Source organism: Lycium ferocissimum, chromosome 5, assembly GCF_029784015.1.
Source record: "Lycium ferocissimum isolate CSIRO_LF1 chromosome 5, AGI_CSIRO_Lferr_CH_V1, whole genome shotgun sequence".
Classification (NCBI taxonomy): Eukaryota; Viridiplantae; Streptophyta; class Magnoliopsida; order Solanales; family Solanaceae; genus Lycium; species Lycium ferocissimum.
In genome coordinates, this window is record NC_081346.1 from 71,098,039 (window position 1) to 71,118,583 (window position 20,545).

The 20,545-nt window shown below is 33.2% G+C and overlaps 3 protein-coding genes across 3 annotated transcripts; 1 reads left to right on the forward strand and 2 right to left on the reverse strand.

Annotated features, from left to right (window-relative positions):
• Positions 1-1,385: 1,385 nt before the first annotated feature.
• On the reverse strand, positions 1,386-2,633 carry LOC132057289 (aquaporin PIP2-1-like). The gene is made up of 3 exons (XM_059449824.1): positions 1,952-2,633; positions 1,621-1,761; positions 1,386-1,533 (listed from the first exon to the last, which is right to left on the reverse strand). The coding sequence occupies exons 1-3, from the start codon at positions 2,546-2,548 to the stop codon at positions 1,420-1,422; spliced, it is 852 nt and encodes a 283-aa protein (XP_059305807.1). The 5' UTR covers positions 2,549-2,633; the 3' UTR covers positions 1,386-1,419.
• A 4,305-nt stretch (positions 2,634-6,938) lies between these two features.
• Positions 6,939-8,189, forward strand: LOC132057290 (aquaporin PIP2-1-like). The gene is made up of 3 exons (XM_059449825.1): positions 6,939-7,631; positions 7,784-7,924; positions 8,052-8,189. The coding sequence occupies exons 1-3, from the start codon at positions 7,035-7,037 to the stop codon at positions 8,163-8,165; spliced, it is 852 nt and encodes a 283-aa protein (XP_059305808.1). The 5' UTR covers positions 6,939-7,034; the 3' UTR covers positions 8,166-8,189.
• A 3,508-nt stretch (positions 8,190-11,697) lies between these two features.
• On the reverse strand, positions 11,698-12,254 carry LOC132058523 (uncharacterized). Its single transcript, XM_059450997.1, has one exon. It carries the CDS (start codon positions 12,139-12,141, stop codon positions 11,902-11,904), a length of 240 nt encoding a protein of 79 aa, XP_059306980.1. The 5' UTR covers positions 12,142-12,254; the 3' UTR covers positions 11,698-11,901.
• Between the last annotated feature and the right edge of the window lie 8,291 nt (positions 12,255-20,545).

Here is a 20,545-nt window from a genome sequence, read left to right on the forward strand (position 1 = left end):
TTATAAAACCTTTGTAAATAAGCCTGGAACTAGGCACTATCACTCCATTGAACATAGAGACTGCCAATCTTCTCGAGAGCTGGGTCATTCATCGACTATACAATATACTAGAATTGAAATCATATGACTATACTACTACTACTAGAAAAACAGGAATACCCAATCAGAATCGGACAAAAATTGCCTTAGCTAAATAAAAAATCAATCTGCATGCTAATTTCATTTAGCTACGGATTATAAAAAATATATATATGTTTCAGAGCTATTTAGCTTTGATACTTAGATGTGACAAGACAAATTTCATAGCTAATTTGGGATCTCCTAAACACCATTCACAATTTCAATCCTCACTTGAAGTGAGGAAACGCCTATATCCCTTTTGACAAGCAAATACCCAATGAATATATCTTAATTAAAGGGCAAACAAAATCAAGAAAAGCTATACATTTTGGGCAGGGGGTATATATATAAAAAAAAAAAATTAGCGATAGATTTCCTGCTAATAGAACTTACAAATTTGCTAATTTCATATTTTCTAATATCAACCTTCCCAATAATTGGGCAATCCCCACTTGTATGTGACTCTAGGATAACGCCTATATCCTTTTTGACAAGCGAATATCCAATCAGAATCCTCGTGAAATTACCTTAATTAAAGGGCAAACAAAACCATAGTTGTGCAAGCTATATATTTACAGGTAGCCCTCCAGTGTCCTATTTAAATTCCCACAGTATATATGTTACATCGCCAATTATTTGACTTTGATTTAATGATTTTTTGAAAAAGTGAAAAAATATCTTTAAAAAAATTGATCTGCGTATAATAAATTGATTTTAAAAAAAAGAAAGCGAGAAAAAATAGGAAAGAAGGAGAAATAACAAAAAAACGTGAAGAAGAAAAGAAAAAGTGCTAAAGTGGTGCATAATTGTAATAAAATAATTCCTCGCATACAGTTATTAGTCACCGATGAAGTTTTCTATTAGTACTAGTTACTTCAAAATTTTCCAGAAAATCCTCTTACACTCGTCCTTTAGAAACACATTAATATCCTTTTGTTTTCACAGGGATTATGTACCAGCTCCAGTTAGGCTAAACTTTGCTTTCCCCAATTGATAGTAAATCGAATGCGAATTGTCATTTTCAGCTTCTCAAAGTGAACATAGTACCATATTAATCTTAATTTAGCGACGAAGAAGAGTGAAATATAATAGCAATATTGCTAATTCCATTATTTTGATGCTCAAACATGAAGAAAGAAAAAGGAAAAATAAAGACAGCAAACAGGAAGAAAGCTGCAGTGACAATTTTTGGCACATTAAAAGTGCGTGCCAAACTGAGAGCCCACTCTACTATAAGAAAATGAAAGCATATAACGAGACTTCTTCTCAAACACTTATATACAATTTCAATTCTCATGGTTAGGCATTGCTCCTGAATGAACCAAGTGCTTTAACAGCTCCAGCCCTCAAAATAAACTGGTGGTAAAATGCAGCTATTGCAGCTCCAATAAAGGGGCCAACCCAAAATATCCACTGTCAGAGTTAACAACCAAAATTAATTTATCAGCAAAAATATATTTTTTCAGAAAAAAGAAGAAGCATAAAGATTGATTTGCTTACTTGGTCATCCCAGGCTTTGTCTTTGCCATAAATAACAGCAGCCCCAAAACTCCTAGCAGGGTTAATTCCAGTTCCAGTAACAGGTATTGTTGCCAGGTGAACCATAAACACCGCAAATCCAATTGGAAGTGGCGCCAACACCTTCGATTAATCAACTCAAGGTATCAGAATCGGGGGTCAATTTCACCCGTGATCATTAAACTTTACTTATGTATCAAAATGGTCATTAAACTAACTTTTATCTCTTTAAAGTCACTAAACTTTACGTATTAAATCAGTAAAGTCACAAAACTAGTTATTGTCTCAAAACAAGTGACAAAATTAAACTTACAGGAACATGAGAGTCTCTGGCATTTCTCTTAGGATCAGTAGCAGCAAAAACAGTGTAAACAAGAACGAAAGTTCCAATAATTTCAGCACCCAAACCAGTACCCGTGCTATATCCATCATTCAACATATTAGCACCACCACCATACCTAACATAATAAGCCTTTTGAAAAGCCTTAACCAACCCACAACCACAAATGGCTCCTAAGCACTGAGCCACAATGTACATAATAGCCCGAACCAACGACACTTTTCGGGCCAAGAAAAGCCCGAAAGTGACAGCAGGGTTAATGTGTCCTCCAGAAATACCAGCAGTGCAGTAAACAAGTACGAAAATCATGCCCCCGAAAGCCCAAGCAATTCCAAGAATGCCAACACCACCACATTGATCACCATTATGGTCAATATCACTTTGGCTCTTGTAGCCAATTACAGTAAGGACAGTGACGTAGAGAAATAATAAAGTGGCTATGAATTCAGCAATTATTGCTCTATAAAATGACCACTTTCCTAGTTCTTCAGGGTCTATTAAGGGTGCTGGTGGAGGGTCTTGGTAGTCTTTTGGTGCATAAGCAGTACCTACCTCAATGTCCTTAGTCATTTGTGTACCCAAAAAAGAAAAGAATATGTTAACTTTAGGCTTAGCTAATTTTGAGAGGAAAGAGTGTAGTGGAGTTAGTGATGAATGAAAGGGGGTATATATGGAGAAGATTTGGCTTTTTAGTATATGAATAATATTTTACAATAATAATTGAACTCAATTTCAGCGGCCCCATCTAGCTAGTAGTTTCCATTTTTTTCCTCCTTTACTGGTAGAGTGTGCCCTACATCTAACTTGAGGGTTGGGCGCATGATTTTGACTTGGCAGTTGGCACCTTAAAGTTATGGATTTTAAGTAATATAGGTTGATGGTATAAAGATTTTTTTTTATACCCATAGTGTAATTTAACCTATAATGACAGGTCACTTACTATTTATTTTAGATTATTTATCAGTATTAGTAAATAAATTTGTCTATGATTATTTTTTAAATGATTTGATTATGTACATATATTTTGATAGTTAGTGCATGAATTATTAGTGCCTATTTGGAGGAGTTTAGACCTATCATCCATTACCGATTTAACAAATAAAAAAGGTCACCTTGGTTTTAGAAAGGTAAAAATTGACAATAGAATATTTTACCTTAGTTAAACCATAATAGGGAAATGTCTCTTCCAGAACATTCGCTAAAAATTGGAATGTCAAAAAAGCAGGAAGATTTTAATCAACAAAGTAAAATTTTAGAAAACTTCACGCATGAAGGTTGGTAAGAATTTGACATATGATAAGTTGTTTGCAAAATCAAATTTAGTTTTCTTTACCGCTACATCTTTTATATTTTCTTATCAACCTTCTGAATATTGAAACCAATAATAGATTTTTTTTTTCCCCTTATAATGTTTAGTACTCGTTTTGAGGTCCCGCTAACCCAAATTCATGTCACATAAGGATTATTTAAAAAAAAAAAAGTTTTTCTATTAAGTTCTTTTTCATTTTATGAGTGGAACCTAAAATATTTAATTAAAAATGAAATGATCATATCTATTTCACCACAATCCTGAAAAATGCTACTTAAAGAAAAGAATAATCTTGTACCAAAGCAAATAAATATATATATAAAAAAAAAATCTAAGAAAAGGTTGTCAAATTGGACAAGAAAATCCAAGGGGCATGGCCCTTACCATAGATGGAAAAGGTAATTGACGACATATCAAATCAAATCAAACGACTAAAAATGACAAATCACACAAACCGACCATCATCATCATGAATGATGAACCATTACTTTTCTCTATTATGGTCCCTACTGTGGACCGCCCACTATCCAACTTAGCCAACTTATATCCTCATTCTTCTTAACCACTAATCTATTGCCATGTCAGCAGTATCCATTAGATTTATTTTTTTAAAAAGGCGTGTTGCCTTGGACGTATAAAATGAATTCAATTAAAAATTATAATTTGTGAAAATTCATAAAACCGAACCTAATTAGGAGAGATTGAGATATAATTATTGTTATTATTACTAAATTAATTCACTGACAATAGCCGGAATATATGTTTGCAAAAAGAAATTGACACATATAAGTGCAAATTCATTAGATCTCGAATTTGTCACTGCCAGAGTGCCAGTTCCACCGATCTATGAAGTCTTGGTAATATATTACTATCATCGAATATGCTTAATAACCGATCTATGAAGTCTTGGTAATATATTACTATCATCGAATATGCTTAATAATGTAAGAAAAATGTGCTAATTAGGGAGACGTCATCATCACCAATTTAGAAAGAACCAAATACTAGAAAATAGAGGCAAGTGGTGAAAGAGATTGCCACGTGCCTCAAAACTAGAGATCAATAGAAGAAAAATTCACAACAATCATGATATACTGTTATAGTATTTGGCTTGTGGATGATATTGAATTGTCGGTGTGCATTGTCTTTCTTCAATGAACCTCCTCTTTTGTCTGCGTTGATTATTGAAAAAGCTGCGTCTTTCACTTCCCATTCTTACCATTAATGTGCTATTGATCTTTTAATAATTCTTATGCAGGGATAATCTTGTAATGAGTAGCAGAATATGATTAAATTGAATAGAAAACAATAGACTTTGGTTAAGATTAGAAGTAGAGGCGGATTTAGAATTTTAAGCTCTATGTGTTAGATCTTTATGAAAATTTAGCATTCAATTCATTGTATGTTTAAATTATAAGTCTAGATCGTCTATTATTACAATTTTAATGATTTATATTCCGCGCTCAAAGTATTAAATTCAGATGAACCTCAACTTCCAATTAGAATATTGTATTCAAGTAATGTTAGGTGAATTGCAAGTATTATAATGCGACTTCAATCTCATTCTGGTATTGTATTTGCAATTTGTTACTGGGAATTAATGGTAAAGTGAACCGTACAAGTGAGATACATTGACCTTCAAATTTTCGAACATACATCTAAATTGTTCAACATTATAGATGCGACTACAGACTTTCGAAATAACTTTCCAAGTTTTTCGAACAATAGTGCATTCTAGGCAAAAGGTTGCAGGGCGGAGATAAAGTTCTAGTTAATGGGTTGGACATAACCCACTAGCTTTGAACAAAACCCCATATTTATGTTAAGAAAATTCACTTAAAAAATTTAAGAAGGAACGTTTTCCTTCATAATAGCTAAAGTTTTCGTCATACACAGACTTGTAGAGGTCTACAATGTTCTTCTCTTAGTTCGAGTTGAATAAATAATTGATCAAATTAACTTCTTCATCTCTGTTTAATCTTTTTTTCTTATGTCGACACTTACTGAGAATCATCTTTAAAAACACTTATTGAGAATTATCTTTAAAACTAAAAAGTTATTCATTGCTATAAACTTACATATGGATCTTCAAATGGTATACTAAAATGGGTGCACCGGGGAGTTATGCAAAAGAATGAATCATCAAATTTCTTGTGTATGTTACAATAAACAAACCATAAAAAAAGCTATATTCAGAAAGAGCAGAGTCATATAAATAGTTTAAAAAGAAATCTTTCCTAATTACGTAAAGTTAATTGAACAGGTTAATGTGTTCAATAAGTTTAAAAGGGAATCTTTCCGAATAAGGTAAAGTTCATTGAACAGGTTAATGTGTTTAATAAGTTCATTGAACAGATAAAACAATCAATTTGCATTCAATAAGTTACCACCAACTAAATACTAGTAGTAGTATCATCCAAAAGAGCACTAACGTATATAATCTATTTTTATACGGATTGATTGTTTGTTGATCGACACATGGCAAGGCATTAACCACGCAAATATTCACAATGGCTTTTTAATTAATTTAGTGATGAATTATGATAGATTTGGTAAGTAAGCAGCCTTTTTCTCAATTGTGAGGATTGAATGTGGGGCCCTTGATGAGGTGACAATATATCATTGGTTGAAGTAGTCAACAATGTGGGCTGAGTTGGAATGGACGGTGGTGTATATGAGGCCAGGCAGAAAATCAAATGTTTAGGATGTGTTCAGTACCAAAAATGTTTTCAATTTTTTCATGTTTAATTAGTTAAAATATCTTTAAAAATTACTCTACAAAAAATAAGTTTAATAAGTGACATTTCATAATATTGATTGTGTCCTTCCCACTGTCAATACACCTCATCTTTAGCCCCATCATCAGACCTATCCCAGCCTCACACCCCTACCTCCCACTTCCATCTCCATAATATTTATCTGGGTTAAATATGAATGTTTTAAGGATAATATTTATTGCTTACATACCGAATATAAAAAAATAAGTAAGAAATTCACTTATTTTTCAGAAAAACATACTAAACACACCCTCATTGTTTACAATTCGGCGTCAAGTAGCACTGAAATTCTATTAGTTCGGACTTACGCTGCGTAAGACCAAGTTTTTTCCTATTCTCAGGAGTCAAATTTGAGACTTCGATAGTTCGATTATAACTTAAAGAATTTTATTAATCACATCACTATCTTTGGTGGTCTAATTCTTAATTCCTAACTATGATAATTATGGTCGGTTCACGGATACGTCACCCTCTCCTGTTTGATATCATAACCTGCCCTCACTAATTATTCACCTCCTCCATTAGATTAATTAGCGTAAAGCACAAATTTCAAAATTTTAAGTTAGGTGAGTACTTACAAAATATTAGTATACATATTAGTCGTTTGTCACAATCGATACATATTTAGCACAAATATCATTATAAAACTCTTCTAAGTATACATATAATCGTTTCATAAGCACTTCTCTATCAAACTACAAATCCACCTTATATAGGCTAAGAGGTGGGGACATTAATTTTAATCGTATGAAAATGCAAGAAAATGGGAGTGATCATTGTGGGGCGGCAAATGATAAATTTGATTAATTATTAATCCATCAAATTAGACTTTTTGTAAACCTTCTATTAAATTTCCAACTCCATAAATACCCCATCACTCTTCACTCAACTTCTCCACACAGCCAAATATCAAACACTTTTCCAGATCAATCTTTATTTGTTGCTTAGCCAAATTTAAAAAAGAGCAAATATGGGTAAAGACATTGAAGTTGGCACTGAATATGCACCAAAAGACTATCAAGACCCTCCACCAGCACCCTTAATAGACCCTGAAGAACTAGGAAAATGGTCATTTTACAGAGCCATAATTGCTGAATTCATAGCCACTTTGTTATTTCTCTACATCACTGTCCTTACTGTAATTGGCTACAAGAGCCAAAGTGACATTGACCATAATGGTGATCAATGTGGTGGTGTTGGCATTCTTGGAATTGCTTGGGCTTTCGGGGGCATGATTTTCGTACTTGTTTACTGCACTGCTGGTATTTCTGGTGGACACATTAACCCTGCTGTCACTTTCGGGCTTTTCTTGGCCCGAAAAGTGTCGTTGGTTCGGGCTGTTATGTACATTGTGGCTCAGTGTTTAGGAGCCATTTGTGGTTGTGGGTTGGTTAAGGCTTTTCAAAAGGCTTATTATGTTAGGTATGGTGGTGGTGCTAATATGTTGAATGATGGATATAGCACGGGTACTGGTTTGGGTGCTGAAATTATTGGAACTTTCGTTCTTGTTTACACTGTTTTTGCTGCTACTGATCCTAAGAGAAATGCCAGAGACTCTCATGTTCCTGTAAGTATAATTTTTCAACTAGAATATGTAAAGTTTAGTGACTTTAATGAGACAAAAATTAGTTTTATGACGTTTCTGATACATAAGTAAAGTTTAGTGATCATGTGTGTATTAACCCCCGATTCTAATATTTAAAGTTTGATTAATTAAAGGTGTTGGCACCACTTCCAATTGGATTTGCGGTGTTCATGGTTCACTTAGCAACAATTCCTGTTACTGGAACTGGTATTAACCCTGCTAGAAGTTTTGGGGCTGCTGTTATTTATGGCAAAGACAAAGCATGGGATGACCAAGTAAGCAAATCAATATTTTATAGGAGAAAAAAATCCAGATCTTTTGCCTTTGTGCTTCTTTTTATTTTTGTTATGGAAAACTATATTTTGGTTGATTAATTAATTTGTGGGGTGTTGATTGTGACAGTGGATATTTTGGGTTGGACCCTTTATTGGAGCTGCAATTGCTGCATTTTACCACCAGTTTATTTTGAGGGCTGGAGCTGTTAAAGCACTTGGTTCATTTAGGAGCAATGCCTAATCATGAAGAATCTGCATTTGTGAGCCATATGAGAAAATGGAGTGAAAGAGTATAATGGTGAACATTTCCCAAGTTCATAAGGGATATTGATCATTCCATGAAGAAGTGAAATTGTATATAAGTTGTTTGAGAAGTCTCTTTAAATTATGCTTTCTTATGTTATTAGAGTTTTCTTGGCAGTTTTGGCACTTGTTTTAAATGTGCCAGAAATTGTCACTGCAGCTTGTCTTCTTGTTTGTCTATGCTATGCTTGTTTGAGTACCAAAATAATGGAATGAGCAATGCTACTTTATTTCGTTCTCTGCTTCTTTGCTATCGCTTTTAAATTGTTAAACACTATAAATGAGACTCTACAATCTTTCGGTAAACGGAAAAGATCTAAAAATGCCCTTGAACTATCTAAAAAGGTTTAAATATACCCTTCAATCATTTATTGGGTTAAAAATACCTTTCCATCCACCTTTTTAGCTGACTTATGCCCTTTGACTAACGGTCCACGGTTGAATTAAAAAAATGTTTATTTAAATTCCACGTGGCAACTTCTTATTGGCCAAAATTAAACACCCGATCCATTAAAAAGACCAACCCATATACCCGATTTTTTTTTTTACTAACCGCCCCAAACACTAACCCGATCCGAACAAAAAATCTACCTAAAAAGAGAGAGCCACTTTCATCGAACTCCATGGAAAAAGATGCTCAGTTGCTATAAAAAGAGATCAACACGATTCTCTTTCTATCAATGATTTTTATCATCTTGGAAGTACTAATTCACAGATGCTCAGTTGCTATAAGTAAATTGGTACATCAACACGATTCTCTTTCTCTTTCTTTTATGATGATTTTTATCATCTTGGACAACATTAAATTTAAAATCAGACCTGCTTAATATAATCGATTATTTAGGCAATGTCAACTCAAGATAAGTGGATTAGGAGTTTTCTTCAAATTTTTGATTTGAGATGTTCTGTTGTTATAGGGCATGCGACTTTTCATTATTGTCACATATCACAGTCCGTCACCAATTGTACTTTGCTAGTCTAGTACTCCATTTCAATTAAGTTACATTTCTGTGATCAGAATGTGAAATGCTTTATTCTGTCGATTCATTTTAATCACCGGTGCACTTCCATGGAGTTTGATGAAAGTGGCTCTCTTTTTTCAGTTAGATTTTTCGTTCGGGTCGGGTTAGTGTTTGGAGCAGTTAGTTCTAAAAAGGGGTATATGAGTGGGTCTTTTTATTGGTTCAGGTGTTTAATTTTGGCCAATAAGAAGTTGTCATGTGAAATTTAAATAGACCGTTAGGCATAAGTGAGCCAAAAAGGAGGATGGAACGGTATTTTTTAGGCCAATAAATAGATGAAGGATATATTTAAACCTTTTTGGATAGTTCAAGGGCATTTTTAAACATTTTCCGTTCAATAAATTATTCTAAATTTTTCAAAAACCAGTGTAGGTAGGTAGGTCTAAGGTTGCAAGGAGAAGTATGGGTTTTTTTCTTTCAAAGGAGATATAACTATCTCATTTAATTTCCACAACCATTACACTAAATAAATTTTTAAAAAAGCGGAGATATTTTTTTTATTTTTTTTTGGAAATAGCACTTGAGAACTTTCTCTAGGTAGGAATTTTTTGGGCGTTCCAATAATTTTTCGGTTTCGGTTTTTTGAAAGTGGAAGATATATTTCGGTTCCGTTTTTTGAAGTTCGGTTCGGTTTGGTTTGGTTTTTTGAAGTTCGGTTCAATTCGGTTTCGGTTTTCTAATTCGATTTTTTTAGACATCTTTTAAACATTTTTCGAGAGGTTTCAATAAATGTTTATGATCTAAATTTTCCACACATACAAAAACCAAAATATAATGTAGGTAGGTATGTGAGTTATATCTAATTTATTATAAAGGAATATTATTCTATGTATAACATTTTTATTATACTATATATAATAAAAATCAACACTCAAATTATTATTATACTTGTGAAGTTAAATGAAAATTGAGATTTTTTTTTATGGAACAATGAAAAGAAGTTGAGAATAAGGAGGATATAACTGAAAAAAATCTCATTTAATGTTCCACAACCATTGGCTCGAAAGGGTTTCCTTATATATACAATTTGATTTACTATAAATAAATGTTTAAAACATTTAGTTGCGGATGTAAATATTATAATATATTTTTTTATGTTTTTTTTTGGAAATAGCACTTGAGAACTTGCTCTAGGTAGGAAGTTTCTTGTAGCATGACACAGATGGGAAATGACGAAACTAAAGACAAATACTCTTATATTTTGAGATATTTTATCTTTTATTTTTCAAGTTTCGAAAATCAAAACTGCAACCACCAATTAAAGCCATACAACTTGCAAAGAAACTGGTGCTAAGATTGCAAGATTTTTTGCACAAATAATTTTTAGCGTCGTGTCCAAACAAAGTTAGTTCAAGTCAAAGTAATTTATGTTATGAACTACACTCCACTCCATATAGTTGCCTCAGTGATTCTTTACCCCTTTTGGGCCTTCAACTTTGAGACTTCTCCATTTATAACCCGGTTGGCTAAGCCTATGTTTCACCGAAAGTGTTTTTTTTTAATAAGTGTTTATTTTAAAATTATGAGGTATTTGATCAAACTTTTGGGAAAAAAATAATATTTTTAGGAAATAGCAGAAATTGTTTCTTAGAAGCTAAAAAAATAGTTTGTGCCCAAAAACACTTTTGAGAAAAATAACTTATAAACACTTTTTAAAAGCCTGACCAAACACTAATTGCTACTCGAAAGTGTTTTTTAAATTAATTGGCTAAACACAAACTGTTTTTCGCTAAAAATATTTTTTTTATGTGGACTTAACAATAATTTGAAATTCGTTTTTATAAAATGGGGTAAACAAATATAGTTGTGCACATAATTTAAAATTGATATTCATTTGATTTCATGTAGGGTTTGAATCACTACGTATATTGTGCGAATTTGATAATAATGTATGACTTCTTGTGGATATATGAGCTCGTAATGGAAAGCTCACTAGGTCATGGCTTTAAGCCTGTAAATATTTAGCTAGTCCACTCCTCAACCTCTTGGCAGCTGCCGCATTAAAACTTGGTAAGTGTTAGTCGGGTTGGGTTATGAATCATTGCTTAACCCATTTTGATCCAGCTCATTTTAATCCAAGTTATATTTGAACGGATTAATGATTCGTTCATTTATTAGCTTAAATCATTTTGACTAATCCAAATTCATTCTAACCCTCCCATAAAACTAATGTCTTTTTTCACTCACCAAGTTGAATGCTTCAACCATCCAAGGTTGTGGTGGGATAGTAAATTTTCCTTTATCCTTTAATCACAATCTCTAAATAACTTGCCTTTGGAAGATAGTGTTCAAATTATGTGCTTCATTTCGATAGGAAAAAAAAATAGAGGAGATTTATGCGTTACTGTAAAAGTATCAGAGTAGTACATAGGAGTAATATCTTTCAACGATCCTTACGTACCTGAATTCAAACGTTAATCAACGTAGAAAATGAGAATAATAAAAATATGCACAGTGAACTAATTTCAGATTTTATAGTTTACATACACTGATACACGACAGTCCATAATCTAGACAGATTTGAGTCTATAACACTTGAGCTTGATTTGGATTTGGTGGTAAAAAGAAAATAACAAATCTAGAGAGAGATCTTCACAACTCTCAGCAAGTATACCAAAAAAAAAAAAAAAACATCAAATGACTAAGCTAATATTAATTCAACTCTAGAGAACTCAAATCTTTAGGAACAAAAATACAATTTCCCGACCCCAAAAGTAGCTCATAAATATCAGAATCCTCTTCTTCAAATATAGTCTCAAGCTGAGGAGAAACTGAAATTCTATTAGGTGCCATTAGAACAGCTGGAACAGCAACTTCCATCCAAGACTTTTGGTTAATATTAAACTTTGCCATTTGAGCTAGCAAATGAGTGGCAGAACTATAGAATGTCATGATTTCTTTAAAGCAGCTTTTTATGTACCAAGAATAGTTGCAAGAATGAAGCTATGAAATTGAAAGTTAATTGCAACTTATTTTGAATGAAGGATTATATAAAGAGGGTGAAGTAATAAAGTATGTACGATTTGGGGGGTGATGTGTTGGTAGAAAAAGATAGAAAACATCACCTAAATCTGAATCTGTCCTTTTTCGAGGTTACCTAATTTTGGACGTGCAACATGTGGGAAATATATGTGTACACGCTTTAACATAATCATGATTTTTGTTTTGGGCAATTTACTGGAATAACTACTTTTTTAAGGATGGTTAACAATTAGTATTTATCTTTTATCAATTTACAATTCGTAGCTAGTTTATGGCAAATTCATTGTATTTGGGTGTATTTGAATACATTGTCAATAGTATCCAACCTTATGATGTCACATGTATTTGACTGTATTTGAATATATGCAATATTAATTTCTCTGAATGCAAGTGTATTCAAAATGATTGTATTTCAGTGCATTTAAATACACGGAGCTGTGTATTTTATTGCATTTATATTGATATATTCTTTTGTTTTGGGTGTATTTGAATGTATTCGAGCTCTGATCAGCAAGGTCGCCACCAGCGTCGCAAAGTTAAATGTATTCTACCGTATTTGAATGTATTTCAACAAAATTTCATATGCAACATTTCAAATACACTGTATTTACTCAAAAAATTGTATACAAACATATGTATAAACAACAGACACAGTCAAATACATCTAATTTGCCCCCAAAATACAATCAGCTAAATACATATAACTTATATTTACACTCAAAAAAATAACGAATACACTTATATCTAAGATATAACAAGGAGAAAAAGCCATGGATTCCGGTATCCGTCAGATCTGAGAAGCGTAATGGCTTCCATTTTCTTTCGTGTTCTTTACAAAAAAGTTTCTTTCTCCAACGATGGCAAATTCCAAATCCTCTTCCTCCGATGAGGAAAACAAGTGTTGAAGCTCTTTAGGAGTGGCGGCTATGGTGATCTGGGGGTGCTCCGACGAGCAACAGTGAGGTCGTGAGGTCATGGTGTCGCCGTGGAGGAGGAAGAGGCGGAGGCAGTGGCGTTTCTCAGATTTGGTGGTGTCATCGTGGATAAGAAAGAGGCGGAGCCAGATCTGGCCAGAGAGAGGGAAAGGTACTTGGCCGGAGAGAGGAACAAAAAGAGAGGGGTGAGTGAGAAGAGAAAGAGGTGAGAGAGAAATAAGCCATAAAACCTAATGTATTTGGTATAGTTATGATAGGTAAATTGAAAATTCACTGTAGCTACGAAAAGTAATTAAATTAAATAGTAGTTATTAATCATAAATACATCTTAGAGTTAGTTATGCCAAGTAAATATAAGTAAATATTCCCTTTGTTGATTTTTGCTCATCTTTATGGCCCAAGATTGTTTTGGAGGGAGTTACACACAAATTATGTAAATCTATGAGGTATTTATATAAATAGTTCGGTCGAATTTATCGTTTATTTTTTCTAGTCGGTATACATAAATTATATTCTTATTAAGCAGAATTATACATCTGTTATACATGAAATGTACATACATACATTTTACATCTATCAGCTATTTCTAATTTAAGTGATTGAATGGACGACTATTTAAGTTAATTATTCTAAATCATCTCTCATTTACTTGAAGGGGGCCTCTCGAGCCATTCCGCCTATTATTTATGACTTCTTGATATAATTTGGATAAAGACTCGAAGGACTCGGGTATATTTCAAATCAATTTTGGAATTTGAGATTACTATTGGTGCACAATTCTGGTGCCTCCTGCGATTGCGGGAGCTCTCTATCGTGGAGAATGAATGGTAGGTCAAGAAGCTTTACAAATGCGACATAAAGTGGTTTACATCTTTCAACGATTGCATGGATTCGACCCAGGTCCAAAGGTACTGCAAACTCTATGAGGTATTTCGATAGAGATCGTGTCTTGTATAAAACACTAAATCATGAACTTGATAGACTCATGGGTTATGGCTAACTATCGTGTCTTGTATAAAACACTAAATCATGAACTTGATAGACTCATGGGTTATGGCTAACTCGGATCTGAATTTTGTTTCAAGGTTTTACCATGTCGACTATCATTTTAACCAAATTTTAAATTATGAAATTAATTTTAATGACTATGTATAACACCGTTGAGGATTATTTTGCATTGATTGGAGTTGTTAGATGGATATTGGAAGCAAAAAGATGGTTTGTAAGAATAGCTTAGCTTGGGCCGAGGAATTTTAGGGAAAATGATACGGGCTTACATTATCACACCTTCTTAAAAAATGTCGTTGGGCTTGCTTAGCCCAATAACTGGTATTAAAGTAACTTTTTGCGCGGAGTACCCTTCAATGGCAGCCTTGGTTTTTAATTTTTGTCTGTCCTTAAAGGCTCATGGATTCGGATTCGAGCCTTCTGGGTCAAAAATAAAAAAAAATAAAAATCACAAGGCAGAATTTTGGATTCGCAAGCCAAAGTTTTGGATTCACACTCTACCTTAAGAAGCAAACTCTGCCTTAAAGGGAGAGTTTGCTACCTTACAGAGTTTTGCGACAAGTGCAACCTCGCTCTACGAATTCAAACTCGCCTTTTTTTTTTTTTTTTTTTTTAATATTTGACTGAGCGAGGGTTCGAACCCGGAACCCATGAGTTCTTAGGCGAAGAGCAAAAATTAAAGACCAGCAATTTGAGGAGCAAATATTAAAGACCACCCTTGGATAAGGGTAATCGTGCAAATTGGCCATTAAAGTACGGGGTGATGAGTATGGATATCGGGAGTGATTTCATGGGACTTGGTTTACTACCTTGGTAGCTTGGAGACGCGCACACATAAGAAGGAGCTAGCACAAAATGAATCTTCACATACCCAAACAATGTCGGTAGCACAAGGTATATCTTCACCTAAGTCCACAAGGTGATGAACCATGTGAAACATAGCTCGAGGGGCTTGGTATTTGGCCATGTCGAACATAGTTCGAGGTAGAAATTTTGGTTATGCGGACAAAATCCCACATTGATAGCTAAAGATATATGTATATAAGCTGTAGGGATATTCTTAAATGATGTGAGACCTTTTAGGGAACAATGTGTAGGTTGTCCAAAATATATTATCACACCATGTTAACAAAGTGTTGGGATGACTTAACTCAAACTAGTATCAAAGCCTATGATTCATGGAGGATCATGATTGTGGATTGTTGAAGTGATGGCACGGGGATCGATTTGCTATATTTAACGGTAGCTTGGAGACACATATACACAAAAAGAATAAGTTAGCATGTGGGCTTCGGTGGACATTAACACTCAAACTATATGGGTATCACATATTTATCTTTAGTAATGCTATTAAATAGTGTGATGCGTCTTAGGAAAAATCATTCGGGCTTTGTTCAAAAGAGAACAAATTACACTATATTAATTAGGAGTGTGTTTGGGCTGGCTTAGCCCGATATCAGAGGCTATGATTCGAGAGGACGAGTATGCGTACTGCGGAATGATAGCATGGGGTTTAAATTACTACATTAACAAAAGCTTGGAGATGCGCACACACAGGAAAAGAAATTAGCTACATTTGAGCTTTGACAGCTATAAATATTCGCCGGATAATATGTGTGGCATACAATATATTTCTAGACAATTTCATGAGGTGATGGGGCATGTGGAATTTAGATCATGAGGCTATGGTGATGAGCCCATGTGAGACTTCCGGGGAAAATTTTTTGGACATACGAACAAAATCACACAATGGTAATTGAAGCTATATATAATATATAAGGATACTCTTAAATGGGGTGAAACCTTTAAGAAAGTGATAGGGGTTTAGATCAAAGCAGATAATGTCCAATGACAAGGAGTATTTGCTTTACAAAACTAGGAATGGTGTGGATTAAAGTTAGTAGATATTGTTAAAACTTTGTAGTATAATAAATAAATTACAATAAATCAGGAATAAGGCCCAACCAACCTCTCTCCTTAATGATAGAACCATTTACAACCTTATTACTGTTCCATTGTAGTGACTAGAGAAAATTACTACCCCACAAAATGCAGATCTACCAGTATAAGCTAGTGCCCATTATGTGCTTTACTTTGAAACATGAAAAGGAAACAATTAATTTTTTTTTTTTTTAAAAAAAGGAGGAGAGATCTGTGTGTTAGTGTAAGGTATCCCAGTAGTACAAAGTGGCTTTCAACAGTTCTTGATATCTGAACTCAAAGGCTAATCAATGAAGAAAATGAGAATAATAGAAATATGCACCGTTTGTATTCATCCATTTCTGATTTTCTCTGCTGAAACCATATAAAACAATCTCTCTGTTTTGATTATGAAGTAAAGAAAAACAGAAAGATCTTCCTCATAAACCTCAAGTAGAAAAAGAAAATGAACCAAGAAAATTTGATCAAGAAAATGACTAATCTAACATTAATTCAACTCTAGAATACTCAAATCTTTATTAGGGAAACTGAAATCAGAGTCCTCGAAATCCTCTTCTTCAAATATAGTCTCAAGTTGAGGAGAAACTGAAATCTTATTGGGTGCTATTAGAACTGCTGGAATAGCAACTTCCATCCAACATTTTTGGTTCCCATTAAACTTTGCCATTTGAACTTGTAAATGAATGTTTTAACTCTTCAAATAATGCAACCTTTAATATTCCAAGAACAATTGCAAAAATGACTATGTTTGGTAGTACTCCTCACTCTTGAATCTTGACTTATTTTGAGTGTATTTGTTGTAGTGTTTGAGAAAAGAGTGTGAGGGACTATAGTATTTAAAGGTGAGGTGTAAGTGATGAAGAATTAATAATTGGTGGGTGTACTGTCGGTAGAAAGACAGTGGAAACATCACACGAATCTAAATTTGTCGTTTTCAATGTTGTCGAATTTAGGGGGTAAAGACGTGCAACATGTGGGAATTGCTCACGCGCTTAGCTGATTTTTGTTTGGAAAAAAGTCTACATTTGTCATTATAATTTGTAAAAGGTGTAATTTTGTTTTTGTGGTTTGTGAAAGGTATAATTTTACTTTTATTTTTATGATTTGAGAAAGGTTTAACTTTACTTTCGGCAAAATAGATTACACAAAGAAGCAACTCATTTTTACTGCATATTTCTTCTTTCATTTTAACGACGCTATCACTAGTCATTCCACTTCTTGTAGAAATGCAGAGTAAGCCTGCGTACAATAGATCCTTGTGGTTTGACTTTTTTAAATTTCTTGTCATGAGGATTAACTTACAGTGTCTTTCGCTTTTCTATTTTTTAAATCACTCGTCATTCCACCATCAATCAAGGTACCCAATTCCACTATTCCTTGACCAATTTGATTTGTCTTCACAGCTCACTACTTTATTTTCACCACCTCCAACCCGTCGTTAACAATTAATAATGGCCCTATCTTCTCATATATGCCTTTCTAGAACTCATCTAGTAATGTGCGCAATACAAAGATCCCTCCACAACTAATTATATTCTATCATCACTAATCTTTGTATGATAGTTTTTTCCGGAGAAAATTACTGTCTTTCATCTTTAAAATCACTCCAGAAATTCAAGACCACATATTTTACATACAGCATGGAGCTGATGAATCGGAAACAAAAGAAAACCTCCTTTATATATCATGACGCATTTTGGTTGTGTCGTGGAGGAATTGTTTTTGGGCGTTTTGAGTTGCTGTGAAGCTGGCACAATGTAGTCACCTATTAGTCATAGTGTAGCCGCGTGATACGTTTCTGTGCTAATCCAAATAATTAATTAGAGACCAATCTATATATAATATAAAGCTAGGCATAGACAATCCTATGTGGCATCTCTCTTAGGTTAGGATTTGTATTTATCTTTTTTCTTAATTTTTTGACCATTTTCTCTTATATTTTCTTTAAAATATTTTCTGAAAATTCCATTTCCATATATAACTCACACCTCTTTAATTTCAAAACATATATATATATATATATATTTAATAATCTCAATAACTCCCATGGCTTTCATTTTCATAACCTCCAAAATTAAACATCATAAATTTTGTTATCAACTAGAAAGCCAAAAGTCTCCATCCAAAAAACAATGGAGACGAGAAGATGTTGTCAATTCATTATACTACTCGGCTAAAGAGAGTAAATATTCAGGAAAATAAATAATGAATGATCCAATTTCAGTTTCTAAAATTTCGATTTTCAATAAATTCTCATTTTCCTGTACTAAATGAGAGCAATTGATGGTGATCTTACAAACTATATTATGAGACCGGTGAAGATATCTTTTTTTCCTCTCATCGGTTTCTCCTTAGCATACTTTTTCTCTTATGCACGTTTTGCTCGACTTTAGCTACTTTAACATCTCCTTATCCTATGAAGCTAGCACAAGTGAGTCTACAGCTGGAGCTTCTAATTGAATTCAACACTTTGATAATTTCTCTTCTTTTCGATTTTAGTCTTTGGTCATTCACTGTATCTATCATCTATGGACTAATTTCTAATTTCTTCTATAAATTTGTTTCTCTATTTTGGTCAGATGAGTATTCTATATATGTTTGTTATAATTTGTTTGACAAATTTCATTTGGAATGAGTCAGTTAGTTAATTATTAAGCAAGATATATTAAGATAATTCATTAATCTTATAAACTTAAGATCTTAGAAGTATATATTAGAACAAATTGTAAGATGAGTCAAGTATGTATATAAATATGATATTTTCGAATGTAGAAATTCAATTGGTTTACCTGAAATTTTGTAAATATTTTATTCATAATTTTGTGTTCACCATCACACGTTACTCAATCTCTTTTCGTTTAAATAGGAAGTAGTATAATTTGCTTTTTCTTTATACCATAACGGTTTGTCAAACGAATAGTGACAAACATTAATCGTGACCTCCAATTTTTCTCGCTATCTCCAACTCCATAGCAAAATTAATTGGAAAAATATCTCAATAGAAAAAAATACTAAGGCATTGTTTTGCCATAAATTCTTTTATGAGAATATATATTCAAAAAATATATATGTTAGGACATAAAATAAGAGACGCTAGAGAAGTTATCTTGCCCGTAAAATTGTTTCAAGGAAGAAGATTAATTTCACTAGGTGAGAATTTTTCATCTCGGCGACCAATTACTAAGGAAGCCTAAAGACTCAATTATTACTTTGGACTTCTCCTCGTTTTTTATTAGTAATATTAAAAAGGAAAATGAATCCTTAAAGTCTTGGGCACTTATAAATGTATCTTGGATGTCGTTTGATTGATAAACAAGTTATGCCGAATTATATAGATAGAATCGGAGAAAACTTCTCCAAATGCACGAAGTATAGCGATGTTATTTAATTTATATATGTTGTGTTTTCAATTTTTTCAAGTTTCTATATGAATTTACTAAACTTTTATTTTTAGAATTTGAATATTAGGACAATATATTTTGCAAGTTTAATAAGATTTATTATGACCGCGCGAAGCGCCATTTAATTCCCTAGTTAAATATAATAGAGAAATATATTCAAAATTGCCCTTATGGTTAAAAGTTTGGTTCAGTCATGACTCAGTGATTAAGATTATTTCTGAGTCAAAATTGTAATGACGGGAATATGAATAAGTTAAACTTCTACGAGGACGCAGTCAGGGGCGGAGCTAGGTGAAGCCGAGGGGGTTCAACCCCTTCACCGGAAAATTATATTGTATATGTAAGGTAAAATTTTGGGCTCTGCCCTTGACTGTAGTGTGTTATTGATTTTTAGCTTTGTATATTTTTAGCTATACTTTGATCGAGAGACCCAAAATGGTCCTTTAAATTTGGACTTCCATTTGAAAATAGTCCCTATTATTTGAGGTGGAGCACTAATAATCCTTATAGCTTTCAAAAATGGAGCACATTTAGTCCTAACTAATTTAGAAAACTAATTGTTGCTAAATAAATTTTTTGTTCGAATTATATTGAGTAGTTAATCTTATTGATTATCGCATCATCATTTGTTGAGCACTTTTATTATTTTATTTTTTGTTGAGTATTGAATATGTATTATAATATTAGTAATTTAGTCCTTACACCTCTTTCAAGAACATTGGCGATTTTCAAAGTAATATATAATTGAAAGGACACTTATTCGAAAGGAAAAAAAATCAAAAAGTTTAAAATAAAGAAAAATGTGCAAAGTGACAAGGAAAAACACAATTTTTTTTAAGTAATGCTAGATGTAGCATGGCAAAATTATGAAAAAATGTTAAATGGGGCATGACGAGGCGAGTTCAAATTTAGCGGGTTAAGGTAAGTTTTGCCTTTTGCCCCCCCCCCCCCAAAACCCCCCACCCCTTCATATTTTGAACATTCCTCCGTAAACACTTAGATCTTTTCAAAAATACATGACAAATCCCA

Excerpts from the sequence above, each read along its gene's own strand:
- LOC132058523 (XM_059450997.1), bottom strand. The coding sequence starts at position 12,141 with ATGACATTCTATAGTTCTGCCACTCATTTGCTAGCTCAAATGGCAAAG.
- LOC132057290 (XM_059449825.1), top strand. The coding sequence starts at position 7,035 with ATGGGTAAAGACATTGAAGTTGGCACTGAATATGCACCAAAAGACTAT. Across the intron at positions 7,632-7,783 it reads CCAGAGACTCTCATGTTCCT|GTGTTGGCACCACTTCCAAT; the intron begins GTAAGTATAATT and ends GATTAATTAAAG. Across the intron at positions 7,925-8,051 it reads ACAAAGCATGGGATGACCAA|TGGATATTTTGGGTTGGACC; the intron begins GTAAGCAAATCA and ends TGATTGTGACAG.
- LOC132057289 (XM_059449824.1), bottom strand. The coding sequence starts at position 2,548 with ATGACTAAGGACATTGAGGTAGGTACTGCTTATGCACCAAAAGACTAC. Across the intron at positions 1,762-1,951 it reads CCAGAGACTCTCATGTTCCT|GTGTTGGCGCCACTTCCAAT; the intron begins GTAAGTTTAATT and ends GATTAATCGAAG. Across the intron at positions 1,534-1,620 it reads ACAAAGCCTGGGATGACCAA|TGGATATTTTGGGTTGGCCC; the intron begins GTAAGCAAATCA and ends TAACTCTGACAG.